The sequence below is a fragment of the Zingiber officinale genome, chromosome 1B, assembly GCF_018446385.1.
Source record: "Zingiber officinale cultivar Zhangliang chromosome 1B, Zo_v1.1, whole genome shotgun sequence".
Lineage (NCBI taxonomy): Eukaryota > Viridiplantae > Streptophyta > Magnoliopsida > Zingiberales > Zingiberaceae > Zingiber > Zingiber officinale.
In genome coordinates this window covers 159,272,416-159,293,628 of record NC_055986.1, presented here as the reverse complement: position 1 = coordinate 159,293,628, position 21,213 = coordinate 159,272,416, and the positions used below count along the sequence as shown (strand labels likewise).

Genomic DNA, 21,213 nt, shown 5'->3' with positions numbered 1-21,213 from the left:
GTAAACTGCTATCCTTCCTTGTGTACCTTGAGTCTTTGGCTCCTATAATTTGGCCTTTGCTATCTCAATATCAGAGTGTCAATCTTTACTCAGCCAGCTCGTTGTCAATCTGAATGTGATACAGATCTTTACTCAGCTGGCTATTAACTGGCTCATTCATTGAAGCTTGGCTGTTTTTCTATGGCAGGTGAGATGGATATGTCATCTGTGACATCATCATTAGGCTTTCAACATCACTTGCAACCATATAAAGCACTCCAATATAATACTTAAAGATCAATAGAGCTTCATAGTTATTAAGAAATTGGAGGCCAATTAAGAAGCATTTCCCATATATAATTGTTTATATCCAAGCTCTACTTTGCTATATTTGGCTGTGGGATTGTTTGGTTATAGCCCGCTTGTGGAGGGCATTGCCAAATGCATCGTAGAAGACAACATGAGCCTGCGTCTTGGTGAGCTGCAGGGACATGAACCCTTGGCCGTCGTAGAAGAACTCAAGCTTGTCGGAAACGGAGTTGAGAATGCCCCTCCAAGCTTTTGACCCACCTCCACTTGTTAGGAATTGGAGAGGGCTGCCGCACCAACAAATGGAAGACTATTAGATCCTCGAAACCACCGACCCATGGGGGATCAAGTTAACTTTCAGAATCTTACCAGTCATTGCTGCTAATGTGTTCAAGGCAATGGTCATGTCCATTGACATAAAAATCAACTCCATTTTCCTGTGATTTTAGAAGCATTACAAAGAGTGTATTTTTTTTTTCTATAGAAAAGAGAAAAATAAAGATATTACCTTGAGAATCGGAAGGAGGAGCAACTGGAGCTCAATGGTGTCGCCATGTACGCTGGCACTTCTTATAGTGTGGTGACCAACCACAACCTTCCATCTTGCAGTGGATTCCTTCAGTGCTAAATCCAAATCCTTCCTCACAAAAATAACTATCATGAGCAATGTACAAGAAACGCCAAGTCTATGGTATTGAATTTGAACCAAACAAGGATTCAGTTGATCTTTGTGTGAATTATGTATCAGATATAGTTTAGTACCTTTACTAAATTTGAAATGTAAGTTTCTCGCGGGGCAACTCCCCTCCAATCATAGTGATGGCCCTTGGGTTTGTTCCAATAATGCTCAACAAAGGGAGTTGTGTCCACAAAGAAGAAATCCACAATTTCTAACAACGAGCTCGAGCCACAAACAGAAATATAAGCACACTTCGCCATGAAGATTAGTAAGGAAGTGAATTTGGAGTTATGGTTTTCCTTTTACCTGCGTTGAGGAGAAAAGATCTCAAACACAGCCATCGGCGATCAATTTGCCGAAGAACAGGGCTCAATTGCGCCAACACATCACCTATGTAGTCATGGTTCCCCAAAACTGCAAGAGCATCATCAAAGCTAAGTTGGTCAGATCGATATGCAGTAAAATGCTTCACCAATGCAAACACATGTTTCCATTAGCATTGACGATATTGGAATCAAATGATAACATGCATGATGCGAATTGTGAACCTCGCATATGCTTGTAGAAACATACCACTATACCATTGCTTCTGTAAGCTCTCAGCAGCATAAATGTTGGTGAACGATTCCTCAAATTCCTTGTCGTCAATGCCTGTCAGCCCTTCCTCGTAGAAATTGTCCCCAGTGGATACCACAAAATCTATGTCAAGACTTTCTCCAATCCTCCCCATCTACATTCATGTTAACCATTTTTTAGGTTAATTAGGTTTTTCTTTAAAAAAAACAAAAGTAAAAGGGGAAATAAAAACTAATGCATAGTGCAGCAACACATGGCACACTGTAGCAACACAGATCTAGTGGAGGAATGAACGAGGGAGAACAGGGAAGGCAGTCTCCTACCTGAGCTGCAACAAGTGTTTGATTAAATGTCCCTTTCCTTCCCCAGTCACCAATCACCAACAAGCTGAGAGATCCATCGCTCTTGAGTGGGTGCTCCAGCCTTGGGAGCTCAGCCATGGAGGAGAGGAAGAGAAAAGAAGAGACCATGGAGAGGAGGAGGGGCAGGAGAGCCATGGCTGCTGGCTGCTGCAAGCATAGGTTTTAAGGAGGAAGAGTTGGACATGGTTGTGTTTAAATAATGGCAAGTGATTGTGAATGTGAATGATTGTGGTCCTGTGGAGCAGGATGGATAGAAGAGTCGCATTTCCTGCAGACCTGCATCAGTTGAAGTGGTGGCGTATAGAATCTTTCAGGCTATGTTTACTTGGAAGAGTGGAAAGTAAAATTAAGAAAAAATTTCCACAGTGAAAAAGTTTTCGTCGTTTACTTCATTAAAAATTTTCGAAGGAAAAGTAACGCAATCCATCCGTGGATAATTTTTGAGCCAAAATCGATCACCTCAAAATCGGAAAGAAAGCAACGGATGAAAAAAAAAATGACGCATGTACCCCTTTTACATTCACAAAATTACATCATATACCAAAAAAAAATGACGCATGTAACCTTTTTAACTCATAAAATTACACTATGTATCAAAAAAAATGACTCATGCACCCTTTTTTATTTACAAAATTATATCATAAGTATTCACCTTCCTCTATCAAGGTAAACAAGTATGTAAAGGAAAAGATTTCTTCACCATTTCTTTTCTCTTCCTCCAAAGATAATTTTCCATAGTTGATTCCTTTCCTTTTCTCATCCACATTCTTGAGTAAACATAGCCTCAGTGGCATATTTTGTAAGAATCTCTAAATTTAGCTAAATGCTGATAATGCACGTCAATATGTTCATATATATATTTTTTAAAAAAATATTATATAACAGTTATAATTTTTAATTATTATAATATTAATAGACATTTTGTTTCTATCCATACTAATGGGCATTAATCAGGTTACCACTGGACTTTAGAAAATAGACTATCGGCAGGGATCCTCCAGCAAAATTGTAAATTGTTTACCCTCAACTTGAACTTTTTATCAAGTAGAGCACTACTTAAAAGTTGAATTTAAAATGAGAAACCGATGTGAAACACGTGCACGTGGACCAATTTAACGGTAATTTATCAAAGAACGCACCTAAAGATTATAATTTACCAAAAGACGTACGTTACTTTGACATTTATCAAATAACGCACTTGTTTAAATGCATTTTTTATTTTAACCTCTTGACATTTGATTTTTTTTATCGTTTTCTTTTCTTCACTATATTTCTCTCTCTTATCTTTTTTTTAAATAAGCAGAACATATAAATTATATTAGTTAATTTTTAATAACATTTTAATACATTTGAAGAAATAAAAATAAACAATGGACATCATATTTGAACTCCTTGTAATTTCAGAAATCCACTAGAACTAAAATGAGTGTAATCGAAGCTCTCTAGGTCGATTAGTGAGTTTCGATCAAAATCCACTGATGGACCTAGAGACCTCCGATTGTACCCATTTCAGTTTCTATGGATTTCTAAAATTGCAAGGATTTCAAATATGACGTCCATTATTTATTTCGGCTTTTCATAGATGTTAACATGTAAAATCAAAGAATCGGTAAAAACATCCACGTTGGGCCTAATATGGAATCATATCATGCCCAACGTGGGCCTGATATCATTCCATATCATGCCCACGTTGGGCCTGATATGAGTCCATATCAGGCCCAACGTGGGGTTTTTTGTCGATTCTTTGATTTTTCATGTTAACATCAATGAAAAGCCAAAATAAATAATGGACACCATATTTGAACTCCTTGCAACATCAGAAATCCATAGGAACTGAAATGAGTTCAATCGGAGCTCCCTAAGTCCATTAGTGGGTTTTGACCAAAATCCATTGATGGACATAGAGAGCTCCGATTGAGCTCATTTCAGTTCCTATGAATTTCTTATGTTGCAAAAAGTTCAAATATGGTGTTCATTATTTATTTCGGCTTTTCATTGATGTTAACATACAAAATTAAAAAATCAGCAAAAAACCCTATGTTGGGCCTGATATGGACTCATATCAGGCCCACGTTGGGCCTGATATAATTCCATATCAGGCCCAACTTTCATCAACGCTGATATGATTCTCTGAATGCTCCACAACCACCCAACTAAAAATTTATCCTCACTGTGAGGTATCAATTATCAAATTATTCATGCTCATGGTCTCTCCCAAGATAAAAATACTCTAAGCTTGGAAATTCAGTCAGTGTTAAGCATAGGTCGATGTTACACTTGGTGCTACGATTTGTTGAACTGTCAAATTACTTGTCTAACAACTTCCATGAAACTACTATTTTAAAGAAAACTCCAAGTCAAGGTCAACGGATTAATGTCTACAATACAAAAACATTGAAAATGAAAAAAAAATAAAAAATCAACTAGCCTATATAATCTCTTATGAATTAAACACAGGAAATCATTCACCAACTCAATGAATTACTTTCTATAATCATTTTCAACTTGAGAATCAAAAGGACAAATAATATACAATCTGTGAAAAGATGAAGCAGATAAGTAGGGGAACCAAAAAGATGAAAGGGAGCGATTACATCATATCAGGGGCACGTTGGGCCTGATATAGAATGATATCAAGTCCACGTTGGGCCTGATATGAGTCCATATCAGACCCAACATAGGGTTTTTTGTTAATTTTTTAATTTTATATGTTAACATCAATGAAAAGCCGAAATAAATAATGGACACCGTATTTGAACTCCTTGCAACATCAGAAATCCATAGGAACTGAAATGGGTTCAATCGGAGCTCTTTAAGTCCATCAATGGGTTTACCAAAATCCACTGATGGACTTAGAGAGCTCCGATTGAACCCATTTCAGTTCCTATGGATTTCTGATGTTGCAAGAAGTTCAAATATGATGTCCATTATTTATTTCGGCTTTTCATTGATGTTAACATGCAAAATCAAAGAATCATATCAGGCCCAACGTGGGTGTTTTTGTCGATTCTTTGATTTTGCATGTTAACATTTATAAAAAGACGAAATAAATAATGAACGTCATATTTGAACTTCTTGCAATTTTAGAAATCCATAGAAATTGAAATGGGTGTAATCGGAGGTCTTTAGGTTCATCAGTGGGTTTTGACCCACTGATCGACCTAGAGAGTTCCGATTACACTCATTTTAGTTCCAGTGGATTTCTGAAATTACAGGGAGTTCAAATATGATGTCCATTGTTTATTTTTGCTTCTTCAAATGTATTAAAATGTTATTAAAAATTGACTAATGTAATTTATATGTTCTGCTTATTAAAAAAAAATAAGAGAAAGAAGAGAGAGAAATATAGTGAAGAAAAGAAAACGGTAGAAAAAATCAAATATCAGGATGATAAAATAAGAAATACACTTAAATAAATGCGTTATTTAGTAAATATCAAAATAACATGCATCATTTGGTAAATTTAAATCTTTAATTACATCTTGTGATAAATTACCGCCAATTTAAAGAATGAGAATTGCACAAAAGAGCATGCAGACAGAGTTAGGAATTGCACACTAGAGGACGCATTAATTTAAAACTTGTTTGTCTATTCTATCCCTCCTGTCAAAGGGCGCATTAATTAAAAGAGCAGGCAGAGTTGAATTTACAACTCTCTTTTCTCTCTCATTTATGAAAGCTGCTTCCCCTATCTGACAACATCCTCGCCCCATCTCAAATGACTTTTCTATCCTCTTCTTTTTATTTTTTTAATTTTATTTATTTTTTCATTTGATTTTATTTTTTTAATTAATTTTGTTTAAAAATAACTCTTATATTTATATATTTTTAATTTTATTTAATTTTATTTTTTAATTAATTCAATTTATTATTTTTTATCGATATTTTTTTTTATTTATTTTTATTTATTTTTATTTTTTAATCAATTTTATTTATTATTTTTTAATCAATACTTTATTTTTATAATTTTATTTAGTTTTATTTTTTTATTAATATTTTATTCTTTTAAATTTTATATAAATTTTATTTACTTTTATTTTTTAATTAATTTTATTTATTATTTGTTTCATAATACTTGTATTTTTCCAATTGATTATTTTTTTAAGTTTTATTTTTTTATTGATTTTATTTTTTAAATCAGTTTTTTATTATGAGTTTTATTTTTTTTTAATAATTTTTTATATGTTTATAATAAAAAATATAAAATATGGATCAAAATAAAAATTATATATTTAAAACTACCAAAAATACTAACAATTAATAGTACACACATTCATAACTTAGGAACAAACATTATTTTTTCAAATGAATACTACATGTAATAATACAATAAAAATACGGAAATATATAAAACTAGAAATTTTAATCAATGTTTCCTCCAAATTCTACTCCCGACACGTTTGGTGGTGGTGTACCTATTACTTCATACCACAAATAAACACGTGTCCTATAACGAGTAACTCATCCTTTAGCTTCATACGATGAATGTTGTCATCACCACGTTGGAATGGGTGGTACAAGGTAATGAGGATGTAAGAAAACTTGTACGAAGTGATTGTCAACATGAGCAATATCTATTTCTCGACGCTCATGGTTTGGAACTGGAGGAGTTCTTAATGGCAAGTGAGTAAAACAACTCCCAACACTCTCACCAAATATATTGTACCTTGATGCAATGACAATTCCCAAAGACATAGAGTTCATCCAATACATTTCTGGTGCCCATGGCTCGAACCAATTTAATGAGAATAATAGATTGGTTACCAAATTTCGATCTAGATAAAGTTGATCATATATATCCTTATTTTGTTGAATCTCTTCTATAAGCTCGAATCATACTTGAAACCAATCTTCTTAACCACACTCAATTAGTGCAGCTATTGCCCTGAATCCATAATGACCATCAGGTTGAACATCAACACTGTGAAAAATATAACGCTGCAGAGGCACAGGTAATTTCTCAATATAAGTATCATGGATAGGTGGAACTGGAGAGTGATCATGGGTCGTTTGAGTATTGCGAACCTTCGACCCCCTTCGACATCTTCCTCTCCCTTGAGATATTGCAGTTGGTTGAGAGACCTTAGATCCTAAAGTGGATGCATCTGCAAAAGAAGGTATGCGACGTCCACTTTGCTCATCTCTACCCGTAGGTCGACCTCTATGTTCTGTGTTGTATGAAGGGACTCCAACTGTACTTTGAGATGAATCTATCATATCAAAAAACTTGTCTATCATATGCTCTCACATATGTGGATCTTTCCCATCTAATATCTCAACAACGTGGGATATCCTGTTAGGTTATGCTCCCTCGTCATTAAATTGATGTACGTGCATCGACAATCTCCTCCAATGAGCGTTGATACTCTAAAGTGGAATTGGAATGGAAAAGTAATGGTAATGTGCAAGATCATGCTTGTAAGGCAATCCGTATACAATTTGATAGAACAGTTGCATATGTCAACTAGCTGGTGAGATACTTCCTCAATGCATTTTAGCTGATCAGAAATCAACTCCCTTGCCTCTAATGAAATCTGACACCTTATTTGACTGAAAATGTCTTCATGTAAATGTTGATGGTGTGGAATGTTGAGAGATCTCTCGAACGACTTCTTAATATTCTTGAACTGAATTCTCAACATCTTATGTATTTTTTTCAAAAGATATCTGTAGGGATGACATGGTGTCTCCCAAATATACCTTCAGTCTCGCATGTGCAGACCCTGCCTGTAATAAAAAAATGCATTGTGTTTTAATAATGAAAAGAATTGAAATAGTATAATAATGAACAAAATTTAAATAATAAAGCTATAAAATGACTATACCTTTGATTTGAATTGCTCCCAGGGTGCATACATGTATCAACCCATGCTGAAACAAATCGCTTTTTGTAAGGGTGTAACCATGTATCCCAAAGGTAATTTAGAACACCCTCGAATCGTTGATACTCCTTGTGCATGACATCCCACTTCTGCTGGTAAGACCATTGTATCAATGAATTAATGAGTTAGTGCCATGATGCATAAAAATGTTGTCACTCCAGACCAAACATAGGGGCGCATTTCTTCATTATGCACTGGTTTATGTGCCAAATACAAAGGATGGTACATGCATTGGGAAAACATGTTTCAATGGCATTAATAAGCGTCAAATCCCAATCTGAAACAAATACCAATGTCAACGATGTATTTTTTTCAACCATCCACTTCTTTAAGGTATCTAATATCCATGTCAGTTGCTCTGTCCTCTCATTACTAAGATATGCGGACATAAGTGAGTAAGTTTGCATTGTGGATGTGATACTCACGACCTCCAATAGTGGTATCTGATACTCATTGGTCTTGTATGTGACATCAATGATCAACACAGATGAAAAGTTGACAGACGGCTCTAGACTTTTTGGATGAACCCAAAGAATATCTGTGATTTCGTTGGTGTTTGGATTTGTACGGTAATTATGGAGGTATTCTTTCTTGATTAATTGGTCCGAGACATATTGAATAGAATTTAGGCCGCCCCGTTTAGCGGATTTATTTGTGAAAATGACATTATAAATGCTTTTGATCCCCGTAGTATTTAACGGGTATCTTTCTTTCAAAATACTAAGAATTTCACGAGGTGTGGTGTTGTTGGTCATGTCGAGCACAAATTCTTTCTCTATTAGTTTTAACCTACTTGAGTACTCATGACCATAAATATATTCTGCTAATTGATGATTATGAAAATCACAGACAACCCTTAAACCCCACATCACACCCATTTGGAGATATTGGTGTACCTCGCAGCTCAAATGGGCATTCATATTTTTTTAATCCTAGTATTTCTTTTTAAGGATTGTCCATCAACTAGATATCATGGCGGTTTATACTTTCCACCTCTTTCACACATAAGATGGCACTTTGGTAGCTTACCACCTTTTAAATTAGTAGAATTTTTAATAACTACTATAATATCATTCTTCAGACCAACTATCTTTACCCAACTTATCATATCTTCTCTACTTAAATATCTATATAAAAAAAAATATAACAAAGATGTATAAGTATGTCATTATCCAATCTTAATATAATATCTCTACTTATAAAATAAATAACGAATATGCATAAAATAATGATAATAACTAACCTGATCTGTGGTAAATTCGACTGTATAATCGTGACTGTTGCTGGAGATACTCTCTCCACTAGGAACATCATTCTCAATTGACCAACTATCAGAAAATAAACCCAAATAATCATCCATAATTTCCTTCTATGAATTACGAAAAGTAATTACTAAGAAGATAACTATGTTTCAAGAAAAGAGAAGGAGAGGCTGAAAGGGAGATAGCAGTGGAGGGAGGTGTGATTGAAGAGTGACTAAAAATGAAGTGTGAGAGAAGGATTTAAAGGAAGATGTTTTGACATGTGTCAAGAGTTGAAAGGTGGGTAATTTAAGGGGAGGGGAGGTTCTGACATGCCCAAATAATCATCCATAGTTTCCTTCTATGAATTACGAAAAGTAATGACTAAGAAGATAACTATGTTTCAGGAAGAGAGAATGAGAGGGTGAGAGGGAAATAGCAGTGGAGGGAGGTGTGATTGAAGAGTGACTAAAAATGAAGTGTGAGAGAAGGATTTAAAGGGAGATGTTTTGACATGTGTCAAGAGTTGAAGAGTGAGTAATTTAAGGGGAGGAGAGGTTCTGACATGTATCAAGAGTTGAAGGGTGGGTAATTTAAGGGGAGGGGAGGTTCTGATATGTGTCAAGGATTGGAGAGAGTAATTTAAAGGGAGAGGGGTACTTTGACATGTGTCAAGAATTGGAGGATGGGTAATTTAAAGATAATGAGGAGTTCTGATATGTGTCAAGAGTTGAAAGTAGGGTAATTTAAAGAGATGAGATATTTTGGCATGTGTCAAGAGTTAGAAGGGGGGTAATTTAAAGTGATGAGAGATTTTGACATGTGTCAAGGGTTGGAAGAGGGGTAATTTAAAGGAATGAGAGATTTTGACATATGTCAAGGGTTGTAAGGGGAGGTAATTTAAAAGGAGGGGAGATTCTGACATATGTCAAGCATTGAAGAGGGGTAATTTAAAGGAAGGGGGTGTTTTGACAAGTGTCAACAATTGGAGGATGTGTAATTTAAAGAGGGTGAGAGATTCTGACATATGTTATGTGTCAAGGGTTGGAGGGAGGGATGATTTAAAGGGAGAGAAGGTTTTGGCATATGTCAAAAGTTGGATGAGGGTAATTTAAGTGTCGAATTAGGAAGGTAATTTAAAGGAAGGGGGAGATTCTAACCTATATTAAAAATTATATAAAATAAAAAAATAAAAAAATTGATAAAAAAAAAATAACAAACAAAATTGATTAAAGAAATAAAACTAAATAAAGATTAAATAAAATTAAAAAAATAATAAATTAATAAACAAAATTAATTAAAAAATAAAACTAAATAAAAATTAATAAAAATTAAAATATATATAAGTATTAATGAAAAAATAATAAACAAAATTAATTAAAAAATAAAACTAAATAAAAATTAAATAAAATTAAAATATATATAAGTATTAATGAAAAATAATAAACAAAATTAGTTAAAAAATAAAACTAAATAAAAATTAAATAAAATTAAATATATATATATATATATATATATAAAAGTATTAATGAAAAGATAATAAATAAAATTAATTAAAAAAATAAAACTAAATAAAATTTTAAAAAATATATATAAGTATTAATGAAAAAATAATAAATAAAATTAATTAAAAAATAAAATCAAATAAAAATTAAATAAAATTAAAAAAATATATATAAGTATTAATGACAAATTAATAAACAGAATTAATTTAAAAATAAAACTAAATAAACATTAAAAAAAAGGATAAAAAAAGTCATTTTAATGGGAGAGTAAAGAGGAGGGGGGAGGGGGTGGGCGGTGTCGGGAAGGTGGGGAAAGAAATTTGCCTCATTTATATGTAACTTTGTTTATTTATTTATTTTCTCTCTCTTCTCTTTTTCTCCAATCAAACTTTTCATTTTTTCATCTTTTACGTATCTAATGGAAATTTAATTCTGAAACACTTCTCAAAAGCCCAAAATGAATAATAAAGTATACTTCTAAATTTAATAAACCTAAAATAAAATATATAAGATCTAAGTTTTTCAAGACAATAAATAAACTTTGACTCAAACTCCGTAATGAATCTAGGTTATTTAAATTTTATAAACCTATATTCATCCAGTAGAGTTGAGTAAAAGAAAGAGAGATATAATATCAAACTTTGATTTTCGATCAAAGAAAATTGTGGGTTTGGTTTGGGAAAATCAGGACAACATTATGTCTGATCTTCTCACATTAGTCCTGATCTGAGAAGATCTGGCCTAATGTGGGCTTGATCTAGATCTGAGCAAATCAGGCCTATGTTGATCCTGATCTCTAGGAGATCAATCCCAAATATTCTAGTTGAAAATTAGCATGATATTAAAACACCTATGAGGAGTCCGAAATAAATAATAGATGACACCTTTAGAGTCTTTGTAACTTCAAAAATTTATAGGACCTGAAATGAGTACAATTCGAGAACTCTCATAGTTGATTAATAGGTTTGGTTTCGAGAACTCTCATAGTTGATTAATAGGTTTTAACCAAAACGTACTGATGAATCTAAACTATTTGAATTTCTACAAGCTTGCCCTCATTTGATAGGGTTGAGTGAAAGTAAGGTAGATATAGGGTCAAACATTGGTTTTGATCTAGGAAAATGATGGGCCTAATCTAGGGAGACCAAGCCCAACGTGATCTTGGTCTGCTCAGACCAGGCCCATAGTTTTCTTTGATCAAAATCAAGATTTGACATTATATCTGCCTTCCTTTCACTCAACCTTACTGGATGGGTGCAAATTTATAAAAATTCAAGTAATCTGGCCTTTAGGTTCATCAATGAGTTTCTGTCAAAATCCAATGATCGATGTAGAGAACTTAGATTACACTTATTTCAAGTCTTGTTGATTGCTGAGTTCGCAAAAAGTTCAAAGGTGTCCTCTATTACTTATTTCAGGATCCCTATAGGTGCTCCAGAATTAAACTTCTGTGGAGCATATAAAGGAGGAAAAAATAAAAAGTTTAATAGGAGGAAAAAAAAGAGAGAGAAAGAGAAAAGTTGCATGTAAATAAGAGGGGAAAGTGAGTAAAAGGTCAAGTTTGGCAACAAGGGTAGAAAGGGAAGACCAACTAAATTAGTATGTTCTTTGATAATTATCCAAATATGATGCGTCTTTTGGTCAATTCTCAACTCTAAGTGTGCCCTTTAGGCAATTCCCTTATAAATAATCATAACAAAGTTGATCTTATCTCATCCTCAATTATCCTAAAACTCACTCGAGTAACCCCGCTAAATTTTTACTAAACTCTAACAAATTCAAGTGAGTCATATTTGACCTTGCTTGAGCTTGGAACTTCATTTTCCCTCCTCTCTTTCTAGCATAGAGCAAAATCATGAATTATAATTCAATTTTGATTCTTAGTCCATGTCCTGACAAATACTATAGACTTATCCATGCAGGTACCTACCAGATGACCCAAGACGTGACCTCAAGTCTTCATGGGTTGGAAAAAAATGGTGGTTTGGGAACAACCTCTTTGGATACATCCCCGAAAAGATCAAGTCTTCACAGTTTGGGAAAGGTGGCGGCTTGGGAACAACGTAACTCCTTTAGATATATCCTTGGAAAGATACAAATCTTCGCGGCTTGAAAAAAGTAGCCACTTGGGATCAATCCCTTTGGGTATATCCTCAGAAAGATTAAGTCTTCATGGCTTAGGAAAGGTGGCATCTTGGGAACAACTACTTTGGGTACATCCTCAGAAAGATCATCTTCAGGGCTTGGGAAATAAAATGACTTGGGAACAACCCCTTTGATTACATCCTCAAAAAGATTTGTAGCTTGGGAAATCATGGCTTAGGAAGTTCGTAGATTAGGAAGTTCGCAGCTTTGGATATTGTAGCTTGGGAACACCCCTACAGGACATCCTTGGAAAGATTTCATAGCTTAGAAAGTTCATGGCTTGGGAAGTTCATGGACTACTAAGTTCATAGCTTTGGAAATATTAATGTAGCTTGCGAACACCTCATGCAAGAATCCCCAAAAGATTCTATGGCTTAGAAAGTTCGTGGCTTGGGAAATGCGCGCCTTGGGAGCATCCTCTTGGGAACGCCCCTAGAGGGGCCTAATAGTCAAATTGCTCAAGTATGGTAGTGGTAGTCTACCTATCGTGTGTAATTATTCTGAATTAGTTTTGATGTGATCAATTGAGTTAAATTAGACTCTGATTTTGATGTCTTATGTCTAAGTGTGCAAGCACTTAGGAATATAAGAAGTCGAACGGAAGATGCGGTAAGCGAGAAGGATGACACGGAAAGCGAGTTGACGAGTTTAGTGCATCCAAGGGGCAAGGAGCTACAAAAGAGCAAACCAACCAACGAGATTGACGTGCTCGGAGTTTCCAAAGGATGAGAAGCCGGGAAGAAAAATTGAAAGTCGGAGTTAGATTCGGATGACACTCTAGACGACCATGTACACTGGCACTTTTTATAGTCGTCAATGCCTGACAGCCCTTCCTCGTAGAAATTGTCCCAAGTGGATATCACAAAATCTATGTCAAGACTTTCTCCAATCCTCCCCATCTACATTCACGTTAAACATTTTTTAGGTTAACTAGTTTTTAAAAAAAAACAAAAGAAACAGGGGAAATAAAAACTAATGCATAGTGTAGCAACACATGGTATCCTGTAGAAACACAGATCTAGTGGAGGAATGAACGAGGGAGAACAGGGAAGGCAGTCTCCTACCTGAGCTGCAATAAGTGTTTGATTAAATGTCCCCTTCCTTCCCCAGTCACCAATCACCAACAAGCTGAGAGATCCATCGCTCTTGAGTGGGTGCTCCAGCCTTGGAAGCTCAGCCATGGAGGGGAGGAAGAGAAAAGAAGAGACCATGGAGAGGAGGAGGGGCAGGAGAGCCATGGCTGCGGCTGCTGGCTGCTGCAAGCATAGGTTTTGAGGAAGAAGAGTTGGACATGGTTGTGTTTAAATAATGGCAAGTGATTGTGAATGTGAATGAAGGTGATCCTGTGGAGCAGGATGGATCCAAGAGTCAGTGGAGATGCATTTCCTGCATCAGTTGAAGTGACGGCGTATAGAATCTTTCAGTGGCATATTTTGTAAGAATCTCTAAATTTAGCTAAATGCTGATTATGCACGTCAATATGTTCATCTATTTTTTTTTTTAAATATTATATAACAGTTATAATTTTTTAAGTATTATAATATTAATAGACATTTTGTTTTATTATATAACAGTAATAATTTTTAAGTATTATAATATTGGTGGACATTTTGTTTATCTAATAAGAGCATCAGCTATTTTATTTAAAAATTTTACTTTAAATTTTAGATAATGTAATTAAAAAATATTTATATCAGTTATTCCTTAAATTTAAATTTAATTAATAATAATTTTTTAAATTTAAAAAATAAAATCTTTATAAAAAAATAAAATAATATTTCTTTTCAATCTCTCTATTTCCACTCATATTTTCAATCTCTCTTTCCATCTATTTCCATCCATTCCATAAATATAATAATAAAAAAATTAAAAATTAAAAAATTAAAATTTTAGGATAATTCATATAATATGTAATAAAAAATAATTATTTAAATTTAATAAAATGAGTTATTTATTTTAAATTTTAAATATAAAAATAAAAAAAATTGATAAGGAGGATTTTACCACCGCAGTCCAGCAAATTGGCTTTCGCTACCAATTGTCAGGGATCCACCAGCAAAATTGTATTACATTCGACTTGTACTTTTATCAAGTAGGGCACTACTTACAAGTTGAATTTAAAATGAGAAACCGACGTGAAACATGTGCACGTGGAGCAATATAAAGAATGAGAATTGTCAAAAGACGCACACAGTGAATTGATCAGAAGGAAGGTTATATTTTGATATTCAAAAGCACGCACTCATTTATCTGATTTTTCCATTCTATTTCTCCAGTTAAATCTGATTTTTTTGTTACTCTCTTCTCTCTTCACGTAACTTTCCTCCGGTATGTTTTCTCTTCTCTCTCTTCTCGATTAAACTTTTCTGTTTTTATATGCCCCACAGAAATTTAATCCGGAGCACCTTAAAAAAAACCCAAAATAAATAATGAGAACCCTTTAAACTCATTATAATTTTAGGAGCCCACAGAATATAATATGAGTATAATCTTAGATCAAAACTCACCAATAAATCTAAGTCATTTAGATTTCTATAAACGTACACTCAATCCAATAAGATTATATGAGAGGAAGATAAATATAATGTCAAATTTAAGTTTCGATCAAGAAAAATTATGAGCTTGGTCTAGGGAGATCAGAATCATATTGGACTTGATCTAAAAGGATCACGCCCAACTTGGGGCTGATTTGAATAAATCATGCCCATGTTGAAGGTCCTGATGGAATAGTTAGAAAGGGATGAATAACTTGCAAATAAAAATTCAAACTTCTTTTGTTAACTTCTTAGCAATGACACAATATAGATTAGATGTATAAAAATAATATAAAAAGAAAGTAGGGATTTCAGATTTACTTGATTTACAACCGGGGCAAGTGCTAATTCCATGCATTAACAGTTTACTAAAGATCTCATTCTTCAACAAAGGTCGGAGACGAAGAAGCCCCTTACAACAGTTGAAAATACTGTTAGGTTCATCGGCGGCCAGCTAGAGGGGGAAGGGGGGGGTGAATATCCCCTGCACAAATCAAGCAAACAAACCTTTCTCGACTTATAATTTAAACAAAATAAACACTTACATAAGAATAAATAAAAGACTAAAAGGAAAGAGGCACAAAGAATTTACTTGGTTACAATCGGGGAGGTTGTTAATCCAAGACAGTAAAGTTGCACTAATTTCTTCTTCAGGCGGAGAAGCCTCTTACAATAATGAAAGCATAGAAACAGAAAGCTAAATAGAGCAATGAATGTATACAAGTGTTGTATTGATCTTTCTTCTTGTTATTAGCTTCTAGGAGCAGGGTTACTTATATAAACTGCTCGGGACGCTTGGAAAGGTTCCAGGCACCTGGAGTGGATAGAACTCTATCCCTAATGCAACAGTCAAAAGCCACGTCGAAACTGATAAAACTTGGGTTCCGGGCGCCCCGACTGCTCCGGCCGCCTAGAATGGTTCCGGGCGCCCGGAATGGTTATGGGCGCCTCGAACTGTTCCAGGCGCCTGGAATGGTTCCGGGCGCCCGGAATGGTTCCGGACGCCTCGAAGGGGAAAGTCAATATTTTGTTGACTTTTTCTCCGGGCCTTTAGCTTCGACTCCGCTTGCTTCGGTCCAGGTCTTCCATTCCAGCTCCGCTCACTTGGGTGATTTCGGCTATCTGGAATAGGGCTCACCCGAACTCAACTTCCGATCTTCTCGAGCAAGCTTCTGCTCCGGCTTCTCGTCCCTCGGAAACGCCGCACACCTCCTTCTCGTCCGCTCGCGTACTCTTCTGCAGCACATCGTCCCTTAGACGCACCGAATCCGTCAGTTCTCTCTCGTGTCGTTCTTCTCGCTAGCTGCGTCTTTTGCTTGACATCTTGTGCATCCTTCTCGCTCCACCGGTATACTCTTCCATAACTCCTCATCCCTCGGATGCATCGAATCTGTCGGCTCCCTTCCCGTGCCATCAATCTCCGTCACATTTTTCACTCGACTTCTTATGTTCCTAAGTCCTTGCACATTAAGACACATAACATTAAACAGGCAGAGTCTAACTTAACTAGGTTGATCAACATCAAACACACAGGAGCACACGGTGATACCATGAGGTGGAACACAACAAGGGGTGGGCTACGCCAGGAGGCGGAACATAGTAGGGATGTGCAGTGGCTCCTGGAGGCGGAACACGGCAGCGTGGCAATGAGGGCTCTGGGAGGCGGAGCATGATAGCTAGACGATGAGGGCTCTAGGTGATAGAGCATGGTAGCACGACACACGGTAATAGGGAGAGGGCAGTACAAAGGTTGTGTGAGGCTAATCCATCATGAGTAGAGGCGTGACAAGAGAGGCACGACCGATGGTGATGAGGAAGAAGAGAGGAGGCGACGGGCGGAGATCTGACATCGTTGTGACATGAAATGAGGGAGGAGATGAGGCACTGTGCAGAGATTTGGTGCTGGCATGAGGGAGTAGAAGGTGAAATAGTGAGGTAGTGGAGGTGCCGCCCAACTATGATGGCGTTGGCTAGAGGTGGCAACCTAAGGAAGGGGAAGGTGTGGTCTACTGTGGGGTTATCTACGAGAACGACGAAGCCAGTAAGGACGATGAAGCCGACGAGGATAATGAAACCGATGTGGCCTACTCCGAGCAAGGATGAAGGGGGAGTGATCGGCGGAGGTGACTTGTGTGAGGGGGTGTGCGCGACGTGAGGTAAGGGAGTCAAAGGAGGTGACTTGCGGAGATCTAGTTCTAGTGCGAGGGAGGAGAAGGTGAAGTAGTGAGGGAGAGGTGGCGGTGCCCAACAACAGTGGCATTGTCCAGAGGCGATGAAAGAGGAGGCAGCGTGAGGAAGGGGGGAAGGCATAGTATACTGTTTGACAGTATGCAAGGAAGATCAAGCCAGCAAGGACGTCGAAGCCGACAAGGATGACGAAGCCGGCGTGCTCGAATTCAGGAGAGGATAAAGGGGCAATGCTCAATGGAGGCGATAGGATGAGGGGGTGTGTGCAGTGTAAGGGAGTTAAAGGGAGGCAGTGTCCCTACCCCCTTCCCCCTTTCTCTCTCCCCTCTATGATGTACAAAACCTTAAAAGGGGTAAGTAGAGAAAAAAAACCCAAAAGTCCCCTTTGTCCACATAGACTTCCCATCTATCTCACATCAGAGGACTTGGATATAATCAGGAGAACTAACAAAATCGGCTAATAGGCCTAGAGAACTCGGAATGACATAGAACTAGATCATATGTGTTTGTGTAGTTCACTTGATTATATTCATACCTGTAAACAAAAAATTGGGACACTATATCAAGAACAGTGATTTTTTTAATACAAAATGAGTTTTTAATCGATTTCTACAGTATAGCCATCGATTAGGGACTTTACTGCGCTATGAACAGTATCCTGAATCGATTACTACATTATAGCAATCGATTGTGAATAGTAATAGGGCCTAAATTGGTATTAGATATGTGATTTGATAATTTTAAAATTAGAATATGTGATTTGGATATTTTATAAACGACGTGGTTCAATTTGTCGAATTAAGGTAACTATCTAATACGACGTTGAAACTATCATACTTTAATTTTTTTTCAATGTATTTAAAAAGCATGCTACATTTTCATTTTTTTTCTTCTTGGAAGTCTTAAATTATTTCTTGACATGCTACCATAAACAAGAAAACATGTAATTAGTGATTGAAATCAAACTACTCAAACTAATTGATGTGTAATGACTTACAGTAATGACTTCTAATCTCATTTTATTAAGTTTGACAATTTTTACTACCTCCTTCTCAACCTCTTCTTCATAATAATCTTCAAAAATTGATATAATATTTCTCTTTTTGTGTATATCCATATCAAATTTTTTTCCTTATCCACAACAGCTTCTGCTCCTTATCTTGTGATGTTCTCTGAAGGCTTACAGATTTGTATCTTGCATCTCTTCTTATGAGATAAAAACTAGTGTTGCATAGGACTATCAATAGGAGTATTCCTTTAATCGTAGCGAGTTCGGTCATGTTCTCTCTTTATCCTAGTTATAGAAGCAATTGGTTCAGGGTGGGGATCCACTACAAGGTTTCTTTCAACTAAGGTGCCTTGATTTTGTATTATTTTAAGTAATTCTTTCACCTTTTTACTTATTTGCAGGGGCAAACCCATAAATTTTATTTAGGGAAGGCACAATTCATATAAAATCATAAAAGTATAATTTATAAGCTAAAAGAAGAGAAAAAAAGTTAAAACATTATCATTAATTCAAATGTGACTTGTAATTGACTTTTACGATTTTTTCATATTTTTTGATAATAATTCATGATACAATCATTTGATAAGTTACTATATATCTATATCTATATATATATATTGATCACTCATTCTATTACACCTGAAGAAAAGCACCTCTGTCTGCAATACCAAGCAACATAGACACATCTCTTTTAGTGAAAGAAACTAAGACATCTGAAAATCTAAAATGGTTAGTTTTGTATTATATGCTGATCAAATTGAAAAAACACATAAGATTTCTCTAACTTTCAAACTTGGAAGATGTACATGAAAATTTAAAGGTTTAAAATATATTCACAATATACCACGAATTTGATAAATATCCAATATGTCCAAAAAAAAAATACCAAAAGGGGACTATTTAGTGTTGATCATGTAAACAAAAAACCCCATGATACTTTCCTTTCATTGTTGGAGCACCAAAATAAATCATTAAAGTGACCTAAAACACCGGTCTTTAGAATTTCTAGCCAATATCAACTAATGCCTACAATTTTTAAAAATTTAAATTATTAATATGAAAAAAATAAATGTCCAGATGCACAAACAATGGTTATAAAATTTTGACATTGATATAACACTATGTCCTTTGAATTCTGTCTTTAGTAATATGTTGATGCTAATTTCATATTGCAGCTCTACATTAATGATGGTTTTTCAAAAACAGAACCACGTTGGTTGGTCTGACTTCTCTATTTTTTTTAAAATTGGGTGGTTATAGTTTTTGAATAGCAACACCATAGTGGTGCTGGTTTTTTAAAAATTCAGTACCACAGTGGTATTGGTTTCAGAAATCCAGCACCACAGTGATGCTGATTTTTAAAAATTGAGTACCACAGTGATATTGATTTCAAAAATCCAACACCAGAATGGTGTTGGTTCTTGAAATCAGAACCACCTTATTCAGAATACCCAAGAATTAGAATTGCTCTTCAGGATGGTGTTGTTTTTTGAAATCCAACACCAGGGTGATGTTGTTGTTTTTTAAAGGAACACCATAGTGGTGCTGGTTGTGAAATTCAGGATGGTGCTGTTGTTTGAAATCCAACACCACCCTAGTGCTAATTTTTGAAATCCAATCAATTTGGATAAAAACTCACTGATGGACTTATAAACCCTAAACCTTAAATAGAGTGGTTGCTAGAAACTATGGAACCTTTAACCCAATACAAAATCAAAGAATACAATTTAATGTGCGAAATATAAATCCTAAACATGCACCAGAGATGGGGACTACATTAGAAACTAAATAAATATTTTTGGAGATGATCGAGATGGAGAGATTGAAACACCTTCTTACGTCATTTTGAAAAAGGCGCCACAAAAAAAGTAGTTAATAGCGACTGTTATTAAAATTCCATCTCTATGTAGCAATCGACTTGTTAATGGTCATTGCAATTAGCGATGGAATAAACCTATCCGTCATTATGTAGGATCGAAAAGAACGCTAGAGGGGGGAGGGGATAGCGATCGTCAAAAATTTGATTTTAAAAACAAAAAAACAACGGAAGAATAAAAGGCAATGCTAACATGACCAAGTTTTTTTACTTGGTTTGGAGCCTTCGACAACTCATACTTCAAGGCCGCACTCGTCGAGTGCTTTCATTAGGCAATCCACTAATAGTTCAAAATTGGTTACAAATTACAAGTACAAAAACTATATAAAAAAATTACCGACAATAAAAAACTATTAGAGCTGAAGTTCAATTGTCGATGGAGCGTAGAAGCGTTGTGGGAGCCTTTTCGGAGCACCGATCAACAAAGAAGATCGTTGCAGTTGTTGTATTGAAGCTCCAGGTCGAAGGCTATATAGATCCATTCCTAGCACCTGGAACCCCTTCGGGTACCTGGACCACGTGGCTCGGCTAATTGACGAGCTCCACGTCAACTTGTAATGCAGTTTTGGGTCTAGACGCTTAGACTGCCTAGGCACTTGTGGCTCACCCGGACGATCTTGGTCCGAGCGCCTGAACCAACTCCGGGCGCTCGAACCCCTTCCGAGAGCTCGGACCCCTTTTCTTCATCACTTTCTCCTACAAAAAAGGTTAGTCCTAGGTAAAAAAAAATAAATTCATCCTACCAAACAGAGTTAACACAACTTAATAAAATATGAGTAGTAATTATATTCTGTCTCCCTGAAATTAGGATCTATTCAATGTCTCGATTTAGGTTTTCCAAATGGACCTAACTAGACCGACGCCTACAGTTCCCTCAATGGGGAATGCATCTTCACTGGATCTCTCCTCCAGTTGCTTACCTTTACTTA

At 35.6% G+C, this 21,213-nt stretch overlaps 2 protein-coding genes across 2 annotated transcripts; both read right to left on the bottom strand.

Annotated features, from left to right (window-relative positions):
* Positions 1-248: 248 nt before the first annotated feature.
* On the bottom strand, positions 249-2,082 carry LOC121986253 (purple acid phosphatase 17-like). The gene is made up of 7 exons (XM_042540121.1): positions 1,867-2,082; positions 1,541-1,697; positions 1,274-1,381; positions 1,051-1,178; positions 797-925; positions 658-725; positions 249-575 (listed from the first exon to the last, which is right to left on the bottom strand). Exons 1-7 carry the CDS (start codon positions 2,038-2,040, stop codon positions 365-367), a joined length of 975 nt encoding a protein of 324 aa, XP_042396055.1. The 5' UTR covers positions 2,041-2,082; the 3' UTR covers positions 249-364.
* Positions 2,083-6,769: 4,687 nt separating this feature from the next.
* On the bottom strand, positions 6,770-13,997 carry LOC122043744. Its single transcript, XM_042604336.1, has 5 exons — positions 13,743-13,997; positions 13,371-13,577; positions 9,031-9,156; positions 7,606-7,632; positions 6,770-6,790 (listed from the first exon to the last, which is right to left on the bottom strand). The coding sequence occupies exons 1-5, from the start codon at positions 13,914-13,916 to the stop codon at positions 6,770-6,772; spliced, it is 555 nt and encodes a 184-aa protein (XP_042460270.1). The 5' UTR covers positions 13,917-13,997.
* Between the last annotated feature and the right edge of the window lie 7,216 nt (positions 13,998-21,213).

What these genes read in the sequence shown, in the direction of transcription:
- LOC121986253 (XM_042540121.1), bottom strand. Translation starts at nt 2,040, where the DNA reads ATGGCTCTCCTGCCCCTCCTCCTCTCCATGGTCTCTTCTTTTCTCTTC. An exon ending in ACATTTCAAATTTAGTAAAG is followed by an intron (nt 926 to 1,050) that starts GTACTAAACTAT and finishes TTTGTGAGGAAG; the next exon opens with GATTTGGATTTAGCACTGAA. An exon ending in CACATTAGCAGCAATGACTG is followed by an intron (nt 576 to 657) that starts GTAAGATTCTGA and finishes TTGGTGCGGCAG; the next exon opens with CCCTCTCCAATTCCTAACAA.
- LOC122043744 (XM_042604336.1), bottom strand. Translation starts at nt 13,916, where the DNA reads ATGGCTCTCCTGCCCCTCCTCCTCTCCATGGTCTCTTCTTTTCTCTTC. An exon ending in CGAGCACGTCAATCTCGTTG is followed by an intron (nt 9,157 to 13,370) that starts GTTGGTTTGCTC and finishes CGTAATTCATAG; the next exon opens with AAGGAAATTATGGATGATTA. An exon ending in CTGCACATGCGAGACTGAAG is followed by an intron (nt 6,791 to 7,605) that starts GTATATTTGGGA and finishes TTATGGATTCAG; the next exon opens with GGCAATAGCTGCACTAATTG.